The sequence below is a fragment of the Schistosoma mansoni genome, chromosome 4 (genome assembly GCF_000237925.1).
Source record: "Schistosoma mansoni strain Puerto Rico chromosome 4, complete genome".
NCBI lineage: Eukaryota > Metazoa > Platyhelminthes > Trematoda > Strigeidida > Schistosomatidae > Schistosoma > Schistosoma mansoni.
The window spans coordinates 16567764-16588585 of NC_031498.1; the positions used below are offsets into that span (position 1 = coordinate 16567764).

At 36.2% G+C, this 20822-nt stretch overlaps 1 protein-coding gene across 1 annotated transcript in view; it reads left to right on the forward strand.

Moving 5' to 3' along the window:
* Smp_171780 (hypothetical protein) overlaps positions 1–20822 on the forward strand; it is a gene marked incomplete at its 3' end in the record, with an annotated part of 40004 nt that overhangs the window by 15032 nt on the left and 4150 nt on the right. The window contains exons 3-7 of the mRNA XM_018796996.1: positions 802–829; positions 5239–5342; positions 7490–7643; positions 11522–11610; positions 13382–13548. Coding sequence (XP_018652082.1) covers positions 802–829; positions 5239–5342; positions 7490–7643; positions 11522–11610; positions 13382–13548 — 542 coding nt within the window. The remainder of the gene's footprint in view (positions 1–801; positions 830–5238; positions 5343–7489; positions 7644–11521; positions 11611–13381; positions 13549–20822) is intronic.

Here is a 20822-nt window from a genome sequence, read left to right on the forward strand (position 1 = left end):
CCAGTACCCTCGCTTCAAACGCCATCACGTTATCCACTCGGCCACTGAGTCCTGATAGCCACTTGACGAGTCCCAAATAGGACGAAACGCGCGTCCTGGATTCCACTGCTAGCCACTATCCATCTCTGCTTACCATGCTTGTGAATTAAGAAATATGAATAGTTTAGTTATATAATCCTTACATCATAAAATGTAACTTGATTAACTGATTTATAATAGATAAATACATATATATGAATGAATTCAGTATGGTTCTAGATGATTCATCAAAATTCTTAGTTGTTCGTTAGAAGGAAAATATGGTTAACCTAGAACAGACATCAATGATCAGTGATACAATGTAATACATCATGTATATTGATGATACATTTGTGGCTTGTAATGATTATTAGCTTACTTTCTATGTATAGATTTTAATAACTGATGATGTGTCTCATACTAGTAAGAAACAACCATCGATTGTTTCCAAGATTTTTCATGATATTCTAGCTTTAATCTTTATTACCTTATTGTCAGTTGTAATGTAATGTATAATCTTTTGTTCCTACTTAGAATTACCAAATATATCTATAAATCTTTACTTACTTACTTACTTAATTACGTTTGTTACCCCTCGTGGAGGAGCATACGCCGCCAACCAACATTCTACATTCAACCTTGTCCTGGAAAATCCTTTCCAGTTGTTATCCAGTTGTTATAAATCTTTACTGATGTATTTTTCATTCAAATAACTAGAATATATCCAATCAGATTTTTATGTTGATTTAATAAAAATTTTTTCGATCCCTATAACTTTTTCAGACTAAACCTGATGATGAATCAGATGAAGGTAAGTTCAATTTGTTCCTTTACATCATTCATTGTATGTTTTTTTTTGTGATTCATTTATACAAATATTCATTAATACTTGAATGAATAGTCTGACAGAAACTGGGGCTATAGGTATAGAGAAGACAATAATATTACAGTGATCGTTAGGATTTGATCTGAACTAAGAAGCATTGGTTTAAGGTCATTTCGTCCTATTGTGGGCCTCCTCAGGAGTGCACATCCATTATACCGCCTCACGAGATTGCAATCCAGGACTTGTCAGTCTCGTGCTTAACCACTAGACTACTGAACCGGAATCCAGCGGCATTAATGTCTAACTTCAACCGATCCACAAAATTGAGCAACCGTCCATCATTGTCTTCAGTGAGTTGATATCTAACAACAGACCTGGTTGAACTCCACTGGTCACTGCTTCTTACTAGAACTCCAAGAAATATCTCTTGATGCCAGTCACTAGTGAGCATATGCTGATTATTATCAGAAGGGGTGTTTGTGGAGATTTTAGTAATTTTGTAGTTGAGATCATGAATTAATTGAAGTTAGACCACCATGGTGAACCTGGAAGCACTGGTCGGCTGTTTCGTTCTGTTGTGAAACTCCTCAACAGTGTGCATCCAACATCCCGCTTCCCGAGATTCGAATGTACTGATAAAATATATTCACATTAATTTCTATTAAAATAACGATGCATATGAAATAGACAGGTTGAATAGAGATAGGGTCCAATTACTTGTTAATGATCATTTACCAAGGGATGGCTAGTTGAATATCATTTTTCTCTTTTCCAGATGTTTTTATTAGCCCATACATACAGAGCTTCTGTTGTTAATCTTTCTTTAAGCTTGTCAAACCTTTTCTGAAGTATTTTGATCCCTTCGAAGTTAATCTTGTGTCCTGTTTCTAATTCATGTAACTCTATTAATGTATTATTCTCAAGTTTCGTTAGATCAACTTAAAGGTTTGGGAACATGTTCCAAACATTATTTGTGTTTCTTCAACCTCACATTCAACTGTTCATATGTTTCTCCCATAGTAGCTCCACTACAGTCATAACAATTGATCTCATGGACACCATTCTATTGTTCTTTCTTTTGGAAAACTATCCCTAACTTTCACTCACGCAGACCGTACGGTATTTATAATCCTCTTAGATTCTTTGGATGTTTATTGACGGTATAGGATGACCATGGCATTCTTCCATTCTTTTGGTATACACTCTGATTTAGTGTGGGTTTTTTGGTTCCAACAATATTCTTTAGAAACTCTTTAGACCAATTTTTTGCCTTAAGTGTAGACAATATTACATTCAATCCAGTCTGTTGATCTTCCTTCTCTGTAGTGAAATTGATACTCCTGGTAATTAGATTCTCTACTACTGTAACTTTCGTTCAACAATGATGAGCTGGTTCATAATCTAAGAATGTGTTGATCTCCTAAATACATCGACAAACGCTAGTTTGTAGTCAGTGAATTCTATTTCCTTTGTTAGCTTAATACTATCTAATATGCTCTTTACATTTCTAAATATTTCTTCTAAACTATTTCGTTTAATTCACTTGTTGTTGTTTTACTCGTATCTTCCCATTGTTATATTCGACTGCAATTGATCAGTCTCTTGTTGGCATATGTGCATCCAATGCGGACTGTCTCGATATTGCCTGAAATCACAAGCTTTATAAGCAAAGATGGATAGTGACTAGCAGTGGGATCCAGTTTGACGCACGTTTCGTCCTATTTAGGACTCGTCAAATGGATGTACCTCCATTTCAGAGTCGATTTTCACTCTGGGACTCGAACCCAGTACCGTTCGCTTCGAACGCCATCCACTTAGCTACTGATGATGATAAAAATGTCATCTAAATACCGTGATCAAACTTTTCGTAAATATACACATTTTGTGATTGCACTGGTTTCTAAGAAATGCATGAATAGATTAGTTAAAATGGGAGAATTCGGTGAACACACTGTAACACCTTTTTGTCTGTAAAGATCTCAGAATAAGAACAAGGTAGCACTTTTTAAAATTTTTTTAATTTGTCGCTGTTTTGACGATTAGTGGCAAAACTGTCCTCTGAACTTAAAGAAATCACATGATTCACATATAACTGACTGACATTATCCTACTTAATATAATCAACATCTGACTTTAATTGGATAAGTATAGTATAGATTTGATTTGATTGTTAAACACCATATATTCTTTGATAATTTTGATAACATTGTAACTTACTCTATGGTGCTATGAGGATAGTGAACGAGAACACAAGTGGGGACAGTCGAATGTAAGAGAACCGCCTGTAAATACTTCATCTGCAAAATTTCAATCAATCGTCTCAGACTTCATTGTTCCTTCGTTTCCACACTAATCACTCTATATTCTCGTTCTCTTCTCATCGATCTTCTTAACCTTCTGACGTCACATTCAATTGATGATACATACTACTTATATCTGTCAACATCAGTAGCATACATTATATAAGTAGTTGTACTTCTGTAAGTGATTTTAATCGATTCAAAAAAAAACCACAAATATCTAGTCATTGTCTTTGAATAGAAACGGTGTACATTGACCAAAATCTTTAATATTTCTGATGAACTGAAAATTACCTCTTGAAATTTTTCGAAAATTTCAGTATAGTGATAGTTTCTATGGATGCTTCATATTCATTGTGTAGGTCTGTAAATTATATCATCATCTATGTCAAGTGATTTACATAACATAAAGTAAACGTTTAAACAAGCCCCCAAATGCCCTAGTACGGCCGAGAGTGAGGAGAGTAAGCTCTCCCTCTCAAAATGCTCTCACGTGACCACGCGTATATAGCCTCTGACAGGGAAGTCCTACTCACTGCCTTCTCACAGCATTACTGTTGTTTACAAAATTGAGAGGATGAAAAGCGAATGTCCGGCACTTTAACCAAGTTGGTGGACACGGATGGTCCACCTAGTCAAGTAGGAAAACCCTGATTCAAAACCAATGGTGCACATGGGCTACAGTATCCTGAGTGAACAAATGGCGTATGAATCAATCGTTGATCACCGGTTACCATGGGATTGTATCTCCTCACAATGCCTCACTATCTTGTGGGTTAGACTTTTAATTCGAAGGCTCTGGGTGTTGCTCCTCAAGAAAACCACCTGCTTCGGTTTGGGCACCCGGGTAGTATCATAGCCCTAACACAAATCAAATGAGATTTGTGTGGCGCATATATATCTGGTGCCTCTTTGTATCAATATTTGTGTGTTTAAATAAATAAAATATAGATGAGCTGGTGTTAATCATGTGGATAAGAAAGACTACATGAATAGTTTCTGAGTGACGCCCTCATACAAGGAGGAATCGTCTATCGATCTATCAGACTGACGATAATGGTAATGCACATTGACGCTTTCTAGAGTAAATGACCACCGAGTGATAATCGTTATTATTTTTGTCTAGTCCCCAGTGTTGAACGAATTCTATTAGTCAAGTCCCTTTATAGCCACCAGACTAAGCGACTCGATATCGTAATGGGGTTGAAGGCAATCAGTAGGAAGCTTCATATACAAATTTCGTGGCAGTTAGTCATTATTAGTAAAGAATATCTGCGATAATGATGCAATTGATGTTTCTTGTGGAACTCGAACCAGTGTCTTTGTCAGAGAAATCACCACTAAGCTTCAGTAGGTTAGTTGAGACCGGAATAGTAGTGGTAAAATCTCTAATTGATACATTTGAGAATTCTGATCTAAATCTCATGAGCAGCATCTTTCTCACCAAGATTACAAACGCCTTTAGCTGAGGAATGACAACTTACATTCAAACTGAGTGTATGGAACCCTGCTGGTTCTTAATAGATGATTTGCGCAGTCATCAGAATTAGTGATTTACCATAATATATAGATTAAAATACGTATGTCGGTAGAGTCAAATACAACTCATAACTTTTATAACGTTCCATTCCACTGAATTATCCCAGTGTCAGTCCGTATTTCATACTACCGACTTATTTTATTCGGGCTCACTGATATTAAGGGAGCGGTCGACAGATGTTCCATACCAATTTGTGACTCTTTTGTGTTGTAAGACAAACACAAACCTTCATCCAGTGGTTTACATTTCCACCTTTAGTCGGTATGATTATTACCCACTGAAATCGGTGAAACATATCTCACTCCCCCAAGTTTTACACTTCCACTGGTCTCAACTACCTTTTATGCTGATTAGTATCAAACAGTAAAACAGCGGATACTGTTAGTTCGTACTTTTGATCCGCTAAAATTTTGAAGGTCAACACTAAGGAACAATAGGATATAATATCGATTTATTTGTTTTTTGTTTTTTTCTGTTTCATTTGTATAAATCAATTATGATCTATCTATCTATCAATCGATTGATTGATTGATTGATTAATTAATTAATTATAGATCCTTGTGAAAATGTAAAATGTAAATTGGGTGAAATGTGCAAAGAGGGAAAATGTAGTTGTTTGGATAGTTGTCCATCAGAATGGAATAGTTATAATAGACAAGTGAGTTTAATAGATTTTATATTTATATATACTGGTTATTCGGTTGATTTTAATGGTACTAATCGAGTTTTGAACGTGTTTTATTGATTAAGAACATTTTTTGGTCTTATTGTATTCCCTGAACTGAGAAGTTTAATTCCGAAGCTTTCATTATCACTATGAACAAAATCATCAGCGTCTACGTAGAAGTAAGATTAATGTACGTGAAGTATGAGGTGATAATTTTGTATGAAGTGATAATGAAAGCTTCAAAATTGGTACAAAGAGGCACCAGCTATATATGCGCCATACAAATCTCATATGACTTGTGTGAGGGCTATGATACTGCCTGGGTGCTCAGACCAAAGCAGGTGGTTTAATTAGGGGGCCACACCTCAAGCCTTCGACCTAAGGGTCTGATCCACAAGGCAGTGGAACATCGTGAGGAGATGCAGTCCCATGGTTGCTGGTGATCAACGATTGGTCCATACGCCATTTGTTCCTTCAGGATACTGGAGCCCATGTGCACCATTGATTTGGAATGAGGGTTTTCCAACTCCCCTAGGTGGACTTTCCATGTCCGCCAACCCGGTTAAAGCGTCGGATATCCGCTTTTCGTCCTCTCACTTTCGTAAACAACACCCCTGTCACGAGAAGGCATTGAGTAGGACTTCCTTCGCAGAGGCTATATACGCGTGGCCATGTGAGAGCATTTTGAGAGGGAGAGCGGACTCTCCCCACTCTCTGCCGTACCAGGACATTTGGGCGCTCGAAATTAAGCTACCAACTCGAAGAACACAATTTAGCTGAAAGTATCCCGAGTAAGTATAAGTATTCTTCATCATTTCAAAACTTTATGAGTGTACTGCACAAAAGAATATCTTGATAGTAATTTTCTTTTCTTTATGTAATCTGGCATAGTTAGTTATAATGATCTATCTATTCTTCATCCCAGTCAGTTGAATTGAATATCAGCCATTTTATTTTTATATTGATCAACATGGATCATAAAGCTGTACCCATCATATTAAAGAAACCCTTGTCTCCAAGATGGAATTATAATTGATTCAATTTAAGATATAACTAACTATGTATTTAGATCAGAATGTAGTGTATATATAACTATCGTAAGAATAAATCGATTGCCTGTTGGTAACTAATATTCTCACAAGGGGTTTTGTGAAGATTTAGTATTTTCATAGTTGGAAGCGTGAGTCAATTGAAGCTAGACCACCATGCAGTGACCAGTGGAGTTCAAACCACGTCTGTGGTGAGATAGGAACTCACTGAAGACAATTGGTGAACGGTTGCTCAACTTCATGGATCAGTTGAAGTTAGACATTAACACCGTTGGATGCCGGCCAGCTCAGTGGTCTATCGGTTAAGGGCTTTGGCTCGAGACCGGTAGGTCCTGGATTCGAATCTCGCGAGTGTGGGATCGTGGATGCGCACTGCTGAGGAGTCCCGTTATTGGACGAAACGGCCGTCCAGTGCTTCCAGGTTTTCCATTGTGGTCTAGCTTGAATTGAATCACGCTTTCAACTAACATTCTGTTCTGATTCTTAATTCTATTCTAAGAAGATTGATTAATAAGTAAATGAACTTTACTCTACACCTTTTTAGAATTACAGGGAATATTCTCTTATTGATATTTTCTATAATCCACTCGTCAGTCGAATGTACCTGCATCTTACAGTGTTAATATTCACTCTGAGACTTGAACATAGTACCATTCGCTTCAAACGGCATTACGTTATCCACTTAGCTATTGAGTCCCGATAGCCATTTGCTTGCGCAATGGGGTGAAGTTTAGATTCACTTGTTATTGTTTGTTTGAATCTTCTCATTGATGTTTAGCAATGAAGTTGATCAGTCTGTCTCTTATTGGCATATGTGCATACTGTGAGTATTGCCTCAATGTAGTCTTAATTTACAAGCATTCTAAGCAAAGATGAATAGTGGTTAGCAGTGGAATCCAGTTTGACGCACATTTCGTCTTATTTGAGACTCGTCAGCTGAATGTACCTGTATCTCAGAGTTGATGTCCACTCTGAGGCTCGAACTAAGTACCGTTCACTTCAAACGCCATCGTGTTATCCATTGAGCTTCATTAATATACACTTCTTACTAAAAAAATGTCACTTTCATTCCTATTTTATAATTTCTAGTTATGTGTTGATGGTGTCACATATAGACATGAATGTGATCTATGGAGAAATCAATGTTATTGTCGTTCTGGCGATTCAAGATGTGGTAATGATCAATTTAGTAATCATAGAGCAAATGAAAACTCGGCAATAAAATATTATGATGAATGTCGTGGTATGTTGTTCTTTTGTTTTAATATTTAGATACTACAATTTATGAAGGTTTATTAACTTGTTAACAACAGACTTAGTATGATTATTCTCATAGACGTACTTTACTTACTTTACTTACGTCTGTTACCCCTCGTCGAGGAGTATAGGCCGCCAACCAGCATTCTCCATTCAACTCTGTCCTGAGCAATCCTTTCCAGTTCTTTCCAGGTATTATTCATCCTTTTTTTATATCTGCTTCAATTTCCCAACGTAATGTGTTCTTTGACTTTCCTCTTTTTCTCTTCCCTTCCGGATTCCAAGTTAGCACTTGCCTAGTGATGCAGTTTGATGATTTTCTTAATATATGTCCGATCCACTTCCAACGTCTTTTCATAATTTCCTCTTCAGCTCTCATAGACGTAACCCATTAGTAATTATGGTAACATGGGATAAGTTTTTTTCTGTCTGAACGATCACTTATGATTAGCTTGAAAATCATGAACAAGCACTAGTTGTATATAACATCATTTTTATATCCTTAGTTAATCTATTCCGTAGGACTTAATTCCTCATATATATAAATAGCCCTCCTATCCCATACACACGAACAAATACAGACGAAAACAACTAATGTAGCAATAGCCTTTGTATCAATAGGCCTCAACATACATAAAGGAAAAAGCAAGATTTTCAAATACAACACAGAGAATGTCAAGCCAATCACACTTGATGGCGAAACTCTAGAAGATGTGGGTTTTTTTATGATTGCTGATGTATTGAATCTTGAAAAATAATCGTCTATGAAAGTAGTTCCAACAAGAGATTAAAAGAAGAGACAGTTGAGAAGTTTGCTTTCTAGAAATTTCCACAGGTTTTGAACAATAAAAACAGGGATTATAAAGCTACGTTGCCATAAATAGTATCATTTTAGAACTTCTGTCCTGAGATTGTTAACTGTAAAACTAGTAACCGTTAGTGTTACTTTAACTCATAATCACTGAAGCGATTTTCTGATGACTTAGAAGGGGTTTTTTCATCTTAAAAGTACGCTGGTCATTATGTTAGGTGGATGAAGTCTGTAGTTAGCTAACCACTTCAAAATTACAACCCTACCATCCACCATAAATTTACCGTCCGTTAACTGAAACGTAGAATCAGGCACATATATGCATCGATCCAAGTTGCCATACCTCGTTAGCACAACAAGATGAATACCGAATTCATAGAAGTAGTTAATTTAGTGCTGGTAATATATAAAAGAAAGGTTGTATATAAGGATATAGTATAGGAAGAAAGACAGATATGAAGCAATTTTAATCTCAAGGTTTAAAGGAAGACAAAGAGTGTATACACCTACACCATTGTGATCTATTCTGAGCCATGTCACCTAGAGTCTCCAACCATTGGTTACGTTAGTCACGTGAACCCCATTCAAGTAGTCTGTATCTACCAACATGACTCAGACTAGAAGTTAATGACTTCAAGCTCTGATGCCACGTTTTGGTTTGGCCGTCCCTAACTCTCTTCAAACCATCTCCAACACTAGTCAGTACTGTCCGTCGTGGTAACATGATCACAAACATTTACAAAATCAAATTCCTTTTTAATATAGTTGTATATTCTTTTGACAATTCTGTTGATTCAATCTTTGCCTCATTCCTTGATGTCTTGTCAACTATTTTGATGGATAGAAACATTGATCAACAGTCAACAGTTTTCCTTCATCTTATGTCATTTTCATTATATTCCTATGGTTAAAGGAAGACGAAGTTATTATCGTCTCTCTCTCTTTTAATGTTTCTATGTTCATTGATCTATTAAATAGACAAGTTATAATGAATAATTGATTAGAGTAGTTGTCTGTAATAGATGTTAGAAAGCGAAAAGTACACTGATCTAATTCTTTCAGAATATCATAATTGATTGATCACTGGGTGATGATCAATGTCATGCATGTCAAGTCCGTCTCAGTGCTGATCGAATACTATCGATCAAAATATTTCAATCTACAGAGTTGTCTAATCCTTAATATTGATCTAATTCTATGGATCATATCTAAATATGAACCAACATAAGCCTCTATTACTTTACATGGCAGGTTATTATGTTTTGTATTAGGTGATTGAATTCAGTCATTTGGAAACAGTGAATCTAAGTTTCATGCTATTCGACATTTATCTGTAAAGTAGTATTTGAGATATCAGAAGGGCTTTTGTGGATATTATAGTAATTTCAATAGTCGAGATCATGAGTCAATTAAAGCTAGACCACTGTGGAAAACCTGGAAACACTGAACGGCCGTTTCGTCCTATTGTGGGACTTCTCAGCAGTGCACATCCACGATACCCCCCAACAGATTCCAACCCAGGACCTATCAGTCTTGCACACAAGCGCTTAACCTCTAGACCACTGAGCCGGCCGGCATTCAACGGTGTTAATGTCTAACTTCAACCAATTCACGAAATTGAGCGACACATCCACCAATATCTTCAGTGAGTTACTATCTCACCACACACCTGATTGAACTCCACTGGTCACTGCTTCTCACTAGAACTCCAGGAAATACTTCTTGAAGCCAGTCACTAGTGAGCATATGTTGAATAATATCAGAAGGGGTTTTGTGGATATTAAATTAATTTCAATAGTTACGATCATAAGAATTAGAAGGAATAGAAGAGTTTATCAATTTTGTTGATGAAATAAAAAGTATTTCACTCCTATTTGGGTGAAGAGACAACCTCGTGCAACTAGTTTTCAAGCTTTAACTTATTTGAAGAAAGAAGAAATCGAACTGTACTTAATTGTTTAAACTATGATGGACTAAATATGTAGACACAGTTTTGTTGTCTAGCAATCGCAGCACTCAGACATTAAACTGAATTACCTCTAAACTTATAAAGTAATAACAACAAGTTAAACTACTATCGGAATCTAAGTTTATGGTAAGGATGTTTACATTTTCAATCCATAGCATTGCTTCTACATGTGTAGTGCACAAATTATGTAACACCTAACAAAAGTAGGACGGTTTTTCACTTGATATTAAATGGAATTGGTTGTAAATAAAACAAGTTGTCTATATGGTAAGTTATCAAACGTTTAGATCAGTAAAATGTCAATGACGATTAGGATCAATGAAATATTCTTACGGATAGAAATTAGTTGAATATAATTGATAGAAGCTTTGGAGGATGTGAAAACCTTTACATAATTGAGCAGCATCATTGATGAACATGGTGGATCTGATGCAGATGTGAAGATACAAGAACAGCATATTTACAACTGAAGAACGTCTGGAACTCAAAACAATTGTCAATCAACACCAAGATCAGAATTTTCAATACAAATGTAAATAAAGTTCTACTGTATGAGGCGGACACCTGGATAACTACGAACGCCATCATCCAGAAGATACAAGTGTTTACGATAGAAGTGTTTATGAAAAATACTTCGGATCCGTTGGCCAGACACTATCAGCCACAAGTTACTGTGGGAGACAACAAACCAGATTCCAGTGGAGGAAGAATCGCTGAAAGTGGATTGGGTACACTCTGAGGAAATCACCCAATCGCGTAACAAGACAAGCCCTCACATGGAATCCTGAAGGCCAAAGGAAAAGAGGAAGACTAAAGAACATATTACGCTGAGAAATGGAGACAGACATGAGGAGTATGAAGAACAACTGAATAGAACTAGAAAAGAAGGCCCAGGACAGAGTGTGTTGGTGAATGCTGGTGGGAGGCCTATGCTCCATTGGGAGTAACAGACGTAAATAAGTAAGTAAGTTATTCGGGTCTAGGCAAAACTGATGTTAATATATTTGCTCATTTGAATATTCATAATTTCTATTTCAATATACAATAACTAACAACGTATCTGTTTTATCTTCATTTATTCAAGATCTTAGCGGTTTATGTGATTGGGATCAAAATGAAAGTACATTTTCTTTTCGACTTGGAATGTGGTTTCAAGAGTTGTTACGTCAAAAAGTAAGTACTAGTTTGTGTTTTACAATTTTCATAATCTTATTTTTTAATATTATCAGAAGGGGTTTTGTGGAGATTTAGTATTCTCATAGTTGCAAGCGTGAGTCAATTGAAGCTAGACCACCATGGAAAACCTGGAAGCACTGGACGGCCGTTTGGTCCTATTATGAGACTCCTCAGTGGCAGTGCGCATCCACAACCTCGCCTCGCGAGACTTTTATTTCACTTTCCATCGAACTCGATCACTGCTGAGTAACGCAAAAGTAGTTCGATCAAAACTCAATATATAACTGATGGCTAAAATCTTAGATCAGAGTAAAACAATAATTTCATATTTTTCAATTTATTTCTTACAACTTTAATAGTTGAGATCATGAATCAATTGAAGCTAGACCATCATGGGAAACCTGGAAGCACTGCTTTAAGGTCGTTTCCTCCTATTGTGGGACTCCTCAGCAGTGCGCATCCACGATCCCACCTTGAGAGATTCGATTCATGATTCATGATCTCAACTATTAAAGTTACTATAATATACATAAAACCACTTCTGATATATCTTACAAGTTGATCACCCATTTATGCGTTATCGTCTTACAAATACTTTCAAAAATTAAATGAAATCCTATAGCTACTTATAAATTATAAGTAGGTTAATGAATATCTACAAAAATTGCGAAGAATCGGTAAACTGTCGATCAATATTGAAAATTTAAAAGCATCCAATTTTTGTGGTGCAGCAGCAGTTTTGGAAACTTAACATCGCATTGTCGTTGATTTTTATCATATTTCCTTTTTGAAAGCTTATTTTACCAGAAATTTTTATAGAGTTAGTACTTTGCTGTAGCAAAAATATGTAAACTCCACTGGTAGATTGGCTAAAACTTCAATTATATGACTGATCCTACACTGGTTTCTTCAATGAAACCAGAAGAATAGAATACCAATGAAGCGTTTAGGCAATAACAGAGAGACAAATCATCAGCTTAAGACAATGCCTCTCAATGGTATAAATAAATCTTAAATAAACAGAACCGCTACCTGTTGTTTCAGCCTGGTCAGTGACCTATGATTTAAGTTTGATTTTGTCGTCAGTACTCTTGCGGCTCCCAAGAAGCAATTGAACTAGTGTAACTACTAACTTACTGTATTCTGGATAGAATCCTCTTAGGTCCAACTCTCTTTAGTGTCAAGAAATTTTCTTAATGATAAATTTTGTTTAGTTTTCCTACCGAAACCAGAATTCAATTGGAAGTGACTTCAAGTCACTAACGTATCATGTACCAAATGAGCTGACCCTAATTAAGAGAAATGAGAGATTATTACACTGAAATTCATTCACTTCATCCATTAAGAAGTAATGAAAAATATTATTGGGGGAAAACTTGACTGCAACTGGTCAGTCTCTAATTGGCATATGTGCATATTGTGAGCATTGCCTCAATATAGACTTAATTTACAAGCATGGTAAGCAAATATGGATTGTGGTTAGCAGTGGAATCCAGTTTGATGTGCATTTTGTCCTATTCGGTAATCGTCAGATGGATGTACCTGCATCTCACAGTTGGTATTCACTCTGGGACTCGAATTTAGTACCATTCGCTTCAAATGCCATCGCATTATCGACTCACCTACTGAGTCCTGATAGCCACTTGCTTGTGCAATAGGGTGAAGTTTGAATTAACTTGTTACTGTTTGTTTGAATCCTCCCATTGATGTTTAGAATTTAATGTTTCACTTATAAAAATTTTTTTCTCTAATAATTTTTATCATACAGTGGTCTTCTACTTCATGGTCAAATGATGATGATAGTCTTCTACGTCCAATGGATGCTAAAGCAAGAAGTACTACAAGTAAATTAGTATCACAAAGTTCACCACATGAAAGAGTTAATGGAGCTGTAATTAGTTATTGGTTTTGTGAACTTGATCGAAGGAATAGAGGGTTAGTTCAATTTAATTTTTATCTTTGATATTTACTTTCAATGAATAGATACTTTCATTTAACTCAATACATTCCTTCTTATCTATCAATGAAGAACTATGATACAAGATCTTCTTGTTCTTATTAATTTAGGAATGGTTCATGTACATTTTCATTACACTATTTGCCCCCAAATGCCCTGGTACGGCCGAGAGTGGGGAGAGTCCGCTCTCCCTCTCCAAATGCTCTCAAATGGCCACGCGTATATAGCCTCTGACAGGGAAGTCCTACTCACTGCCTTCTCACAGCATTACTGTTGTTTACAAAATTGAGAGGATGAAAAGCGAATGTCCGGCACTTTAACCAAGTTGGTGGACACGGAAAGTCCACCTAGTCAAGTAGGAAAACCCTGATTCAAAACCAATGGTGCATATGGGCTCCAGTATCCTGAGTGAACAAATGGCGTATGAATCAATCGTTGGTCACCGGCTACCATTGGACTGCATCTCCTCACGATGCACCACTGCCTTGTGGGTTAGACCTTTAGGACAAAGGCTCTGGGTGTGACCCGCTAAGAAAACCACCTGCTTCAGTTTGTGCACCTGTGCAGTATCACAGCCTTCACACAAATCAAATCTGATTTGTATGGCGCATATATATCTGGTGCTTCCTTGTACCAATATTTATATGTTTAAATAATAAATGGGGAAACATTTGTTAAACACTCGTTTGTTTTCATTGACTTCTAATTTCTTACGAATCAGTGATGAAAACAAACTTTATATACAGTAGTTACAGACAGTAGATAGAATATTTCGAATCTACTTTTTGTGCTAGATGACACTCGTTAGTAAGACTTTAGAGTGATCTTGATGAAACTAAAGCTTCCAGTAGGGTTCGAGTCCACCCATTTAGTCTAATCGTTAAGTGATTCTGGCTTGTCTGATTGATGAATTAAAATGATATGTTGAGAATCGTTGATTTTCAGCTGAATGATTTAACCAAGTCCATTATGTATGGTGCTAGACATCGATGTTTGTATTCCTAAATAAACCAAAGACATATATTTCTTAGACTAAAAGAATAACCCTTTTTGATTCAAACTTGAAATCTTTGATTCTATGTATTATCAGTTTGTACAAATAGGTAGTTAGAAATCAGATGATTTCAATGAAACTTTACCTTGTTTTTAGTCAAATCCATTTTAAGCCCTTGATCGTTCTTCAAGAAAGATCTTCAGAAGCCGAGAAACCTTAATCCATCAACTTCTTTTAGGAACTTCTGAGAGAAATACACCAAAAATTGGATTATGCTTTCATCATCTTGATGAAATAACTACTGATCGTGTCATTGACTCAAAGATTTCATCAGGAGGCATTTCTAATCTGAAAGTCATACATTATTTCTATAAATACCTTGTTTTCTAAACATAACCTTCAAAATACAGCGATCTTAATGCATTCCACCTTACATTTTCGGGTTTATGGTTCAAGAGTACAAGATTCCTCAGAAAAATGCAATATTTAAGCGTTTAAGGATAACACATATCAATTGTGAAGTACATTTGAAATTAATATGTTTCCAGCAAGATATAAATAGTTCAACCTTTGGAATGGTCATACATATTCACTATTGAGGAGAAAACAATGTCCACTACTTTTCAGCTACCGGAAATACTGTAACTGAAGATAATCTTTAACAAAGTAGAACATAAATTTTATAGTTGAATTCATGAGTTAATTGAAGCTAGACCACCATGGAAAACCTGAAAGCACTGGACGGCTGTTTCGTCCTATCATGGGACTCTTTAGCAGTGCGCGTATACGATCCAGACTCGTAACATTCCAAACCAGCACATATCAGTCTCGCGCGCAAGCGCTTAACTTCTTGAACCACTGAGCCAGCATCCAACAGTGTCAATGTCTAACTTCAACCGATCCACGAAATTGAGAAACCCTTCACCATTGTCATCAGTGAGTTACTATCTCACAACAGACCTCGTTGAACTCCACTGGTCACTGCCTCTCACTAGAACTTCAGGAAATATCTCTTGAAACCAGTCACTAGTATGCATATGACGAGCATAGGATGAAGCGGCCATCTAGTGCTTTCAGGTTTCCCATGGTGATCTAGCTTCAATTGACTCATGATTTCAACTATAAAATACTAAAATCTCCATAAAATTATTAACCGATTTCTCAAACTGATCAGTAGTAACTTCAATATTTTGTACATCAAGACATTGATTTCAGTCATAAACTAAACTACAGCAAAGTATGATGGGTGGATGGGCTAGATGATCAACAAATAGAAGAGTTTCTTCTAGTTTTTTGTGTTATAATAGACCATAGCAGCTCACGTATAATTGAGTTGGTTCACATCTAATTTAGTTAAACCCTTTTGTTAACTTAGTTAACGGACAGAGTCATTCGTACAATAACAACCTATCTATACTATTGTACCTTTATCATTGTTGCACTTGTATGAATATGTATACTTGAGCATTTGCTTACTGCCTACTCATATATTCACTCTGCTAGCCTTACTACTAGTCGATTAATTTATTCGATGATTCACTCATTTCCATATGTATATGTATATACAGGTTAATCTTGTTCACTGACTCGTTGACACGATCACTCGCTCGTTCGCTCATCCGACTCGCACGCTCACTCGCTTGCTTTACGGCACTACTCTTTCATGCTTTCTTGAAGTGCCTGTAATTTCGGATATCTGTGTGTAGTTCAACAATAAACACAATCAACACTTCGTATTCGCACCTTCTGATTGTATACACTGCTAGGGTGTTATCGAATAACGGTTATCAGGACGAACAAACTATACGAAGTTTAAAGATAATATCAAATACTGGCCATCACAAGACTATTGACTATCTAGATTAGTAATATTGACGAAATATAATTTACCTGTTCAATGTGAAATCGTTTAATTATCTGACCTTAGTTATATGAAAGTTATCTATCTATGTGTTGAAAATTACTTGACCTGAAATAAGGAACAGATTGTGAAAGATAAATACTAACAGAAAGGGGGAGTATTGTAGAGATTGTAATAATTTTAGTAATTGAATTCATGAATCGATTAAAAGTAAATCATCATTGAAAACCTGAAAGCACTGGACGCTTGTTTCGTCCCAGAATGGAACTCGTCAGTGGTGTGAATTCATGATCTGAATTACAGGATTCGGATCTAAGACCTTCAGTCATGCATCGTTCAATGCTTACAGGCTTACCATGGTAGTCTACTTATTTATTTTTGTTTAAACACATAAATATTGATACAAAAGGGCACCAGATATATATGCGTCACACAAATCTCATTTCATTTGTATGAGGGCTGTGATACTGCTCAGGTGCACAAACTGAAACAAGTGGTTTAATTAGGGGACCAAACCCGGAACCTTTGACCTAAAGGTCTGATCCACAAGGCAGTGGAGCATCGTGAGGAGATGCAGTCCAATGGTAGCCAGTGACCAACGATTGATTCATACGCCATTTGTTCACTCAGGATACTGGAGCTCATATGCACCATTGGTTTTGAATCAGGGTTTTTCAACTCCCCTAGGTGAACTTTCCGTGTCCACCAACCTGATTAAAGCGCCAGATATTCGCTTTTCGTCCTCTCGATTTCGTAAACAATAGTAACAGTGAGTAGGACTTCGCTGACAGAGACTATATACGTGTGGCCATATGAGAGCACTTCGAGAGGGAGGGTTGCACCTCCCCACTCTCGGCCATACTAAGGCATTTGGGGGTGGCTTTAATCCAGCTTTAGTGAACTCATAAGTTCAACTGCTAAAAATAAATACAATAGATTTTATTTAATTTATTTCAGATCATTTTCTTTATAATATGGAATAGTTATTAATCCATACTTTCCTTTGAAAGAAATAGCCTCAATGTTGAAAAATGATTATTGGTGGGAGATTTAAATCTTTTGCGCCTACTAATCATCTCGAAGATGTTACTTCGCATACTCTATTATTCGTCGAATTCTGTTGCTATTCGAAATTTTTCTCTGTTTTCCTTCCTCTTTTCATTGTTTCCTTCTTCTACTGGTAAGCATTCCAATTACTGTTACATACTACTTATGTCTCCTCATAAGTAGCATAGCCCACAGTACTACTATGAAACAAGTCTACAAAGTTTAAAATCATTATCTCAAAATCTATCCAGTTAGAAAATGTATATGTGATTGTCTGGCTCAATATATCAATGGATAACTTGTTGAAGTTTGAAGATAACGGCAATGGGTTCAAGTATTTTTAAATACCAATACAGAGATTCAACGGACAAGTTCCATGTCTTCTGAAGTCCGTTACTAATGCTTATCCAATTTTATCGAAAATAGAACAAATCTAATACTGGATACTTAGAAAGTAATTTCAACGATGAACTGATATTAGTTAGAGCGAGATAGAACAAATGAGAATCACATTGTACTTGTTGTAGATAGAGATCACTTAGTAACATACACTATAGTGAACAAGAACACGATTGGGGAAAATCGAATGTATTTGACACGGAAATTACAGACTGTCCCACTCAATTCTGATAACCATACAGTCAACAGTTAATTTGCAAACTATCAATCAATTGTCTCAATCTTGACTGCTCTTTCTGTAAATATCAGTCCGTCGTCTCTGATTTCATTGTTCATGCATTTTCACACCGTTTGCTCTTTGTTCTCGATCTTTCCTTATCGATCTTCTACTGAAATACACTATATGCCTGACCATTACCATATACTACTTATATGGATATAAGTAGCCCACACCACAACACTAATTACCTCAGAGTAAATTAACACCAAGATATTAGATAAGAACACCAAATAGGATGAAACGCGCGTCCTGGATTCCACTGCTAGCCACTATCCATCTTTGCTTACAATAATAACAATCGTTTTATTCAATACTCTGTATACAATATTGAAAAATATTCTATCTTCTATCAAGTTATATTACTTACTTACTTACGCCTGTTACTCCCAATGGAGCGTAGGCCGCCGACCAGCATTCTCCAACCCACTCTGTCCTGGGATCAAGTTATATTAGGCATATTTAAAAGCTAAATATGGATAATCATCCATAAACACTTTTATACAAGTTTACTCTAATGGTATGTTGCTTTTCATTACAAAATACAGTTAATACATATAATTTCAATAAATGAAAGAGAGAAGATACTAATAATCAAAGTACTCACCTTGAATTGCTTTGAGATTAGTTACTAGTCAATGATAATAAACTCATTGTTGTAAGCAAAGATGGATAGTGGCTAGTAGTGGAATCCAAGAAGCGCGTTTCGTCCTTCTAATGCTTTTCACTTAACGGAATATCGATGTATTCAGCATAGGATTTACCTATGCTAACAAGAGACTGATCAATTGTAGATCTTAACAACAATGCGAAGATACAAATAAACAACACCAATTGAATTTAAAATTCGGCCCGTTCCGCAAACAGGTGGCTATCAGTAGTCAGTATCTACGTCGATAACGCGATGGCGTTTGAAGTGAACGGCACTGTGTTCAAATCGCAGAAGTAACATCAACTCTGAGATGCAGGTACATCCAGCTGACGAGTCCCAAACAGGACGAAACGCTCGTCAAACTGGATTCCACTGCTAGCCATTATCCATATTTGCTTATAAAACTTGTGATTTCAGGCAATATCGAGGCATTCCTCACAGGATTTACCTATGCCAACAAGAGACTGATCAATTATAAACCTTAACAACAATGGGAAGATATAAGCAAATAATACAAAGTGAATTTAAAATTCACCCCATTGTACAAGCAAGTGGCTATCAGGACTCACGAGCTAAGTGGATAACGTAATGACTTTTATAACGAACGTTACTGGATTCGAGTCTTGAATGGAACATCCACTAAAATACGAAGGTATAATTCAACTGTTCAACTTTTTTCCAACTTCAATTCATTCATTATATAAAAATCAAATTGAATTGAATGTCTCAATCAATGAATAACTTCTCCATTGTCTTATCCTAATGAAAAAAAAGTAAAACTGGGAAGATCATTAGATTAGCTTTTATATTTTTTCAGCCAAAACTTTTATTTTTTTATTTTCTCCCCTCTCTCTTTGGCATATACTACTTATTATTTCTTAATCACATGAATCCTATTTCTAGTTCTTCTTCTTCTTCCGTTTTGTTTTATAGAAAAAAAAACAATCGTATTTATAAAAAGAAAAAAAACTAGTGAAGAGAACTATGTAGCCAGACTACTACTACTACTACTACTACTACTACCACCACCACTACTGCTACTACTACCACCACCACTACTACTACTACCACTACTACTACTACTACTACTAATAATGATAATAATAATAATAAGCAAAGATGGATAGTGGCTAGCAGTGGAATCCATGCTTGTGAATTAAGGCTATATGAGGCAATACGCACAGCTGGATGTACCTGCATCTCAGAGTTGATGTTCACTCTGGGACTCGAACCCAGTACCCTCGCTTCAAACGCCATCGCGTTATCCACTCGGCCACTGAGTCCTGATAGCCACTTACTTGTGCGATGGATTCCACTGCTAGCCACTATCCATCTCTGCTTACCATGCTCGTGAATTAAGGCTATATTGAGGCAATACGCACAGTATGCACATATGCCAATTAGAGACTGACCAGTTGCAGTCCTAACAAATCGATGGGAAGATTCAAACAAACAATACTGAATGAAATTCAATGAATAGTTTCAACAATCAACATTTTCACTCTTAATCCCATTCATTGTTCACAGTTCTATTTATAAATGTGCACTTAAAATTTAGATTGAGTCACTCACACGTACTTACCTTTATCAGCTGAAATCAAAGAGAACTGTTGATGTGTAACTATATCAAATATTGGTCAATCAATATGTGCATATAACTGTAGGGACACCAGTAGAGTTCTGTGAAAACAATACACCCTGTTCATATATCTGTGTTTTGATATGATGTGGATTTGGAAACTGTTCGAAATTTCAACATCTGTCAATTATTATCAATAGTTTGATAGTAGTGAGTAGGATAGACTTAACATTAAGAACTTGTTGTTGATGGCTTCAAGCTAACCTGAGTATTTCAAAACAAAACATTGTGAGAACACAATGGTGATTTTCCAGATTTTCATGCATAACCTGTAGATAAACGCTCCTTTCTGACATAGAACTGTTTCAGAAGACTAGTTTGACTGGCTAACCAAATTCTACAAACTTATGTATTACGCCTTCTACGCGATTTCATTCTAGTCA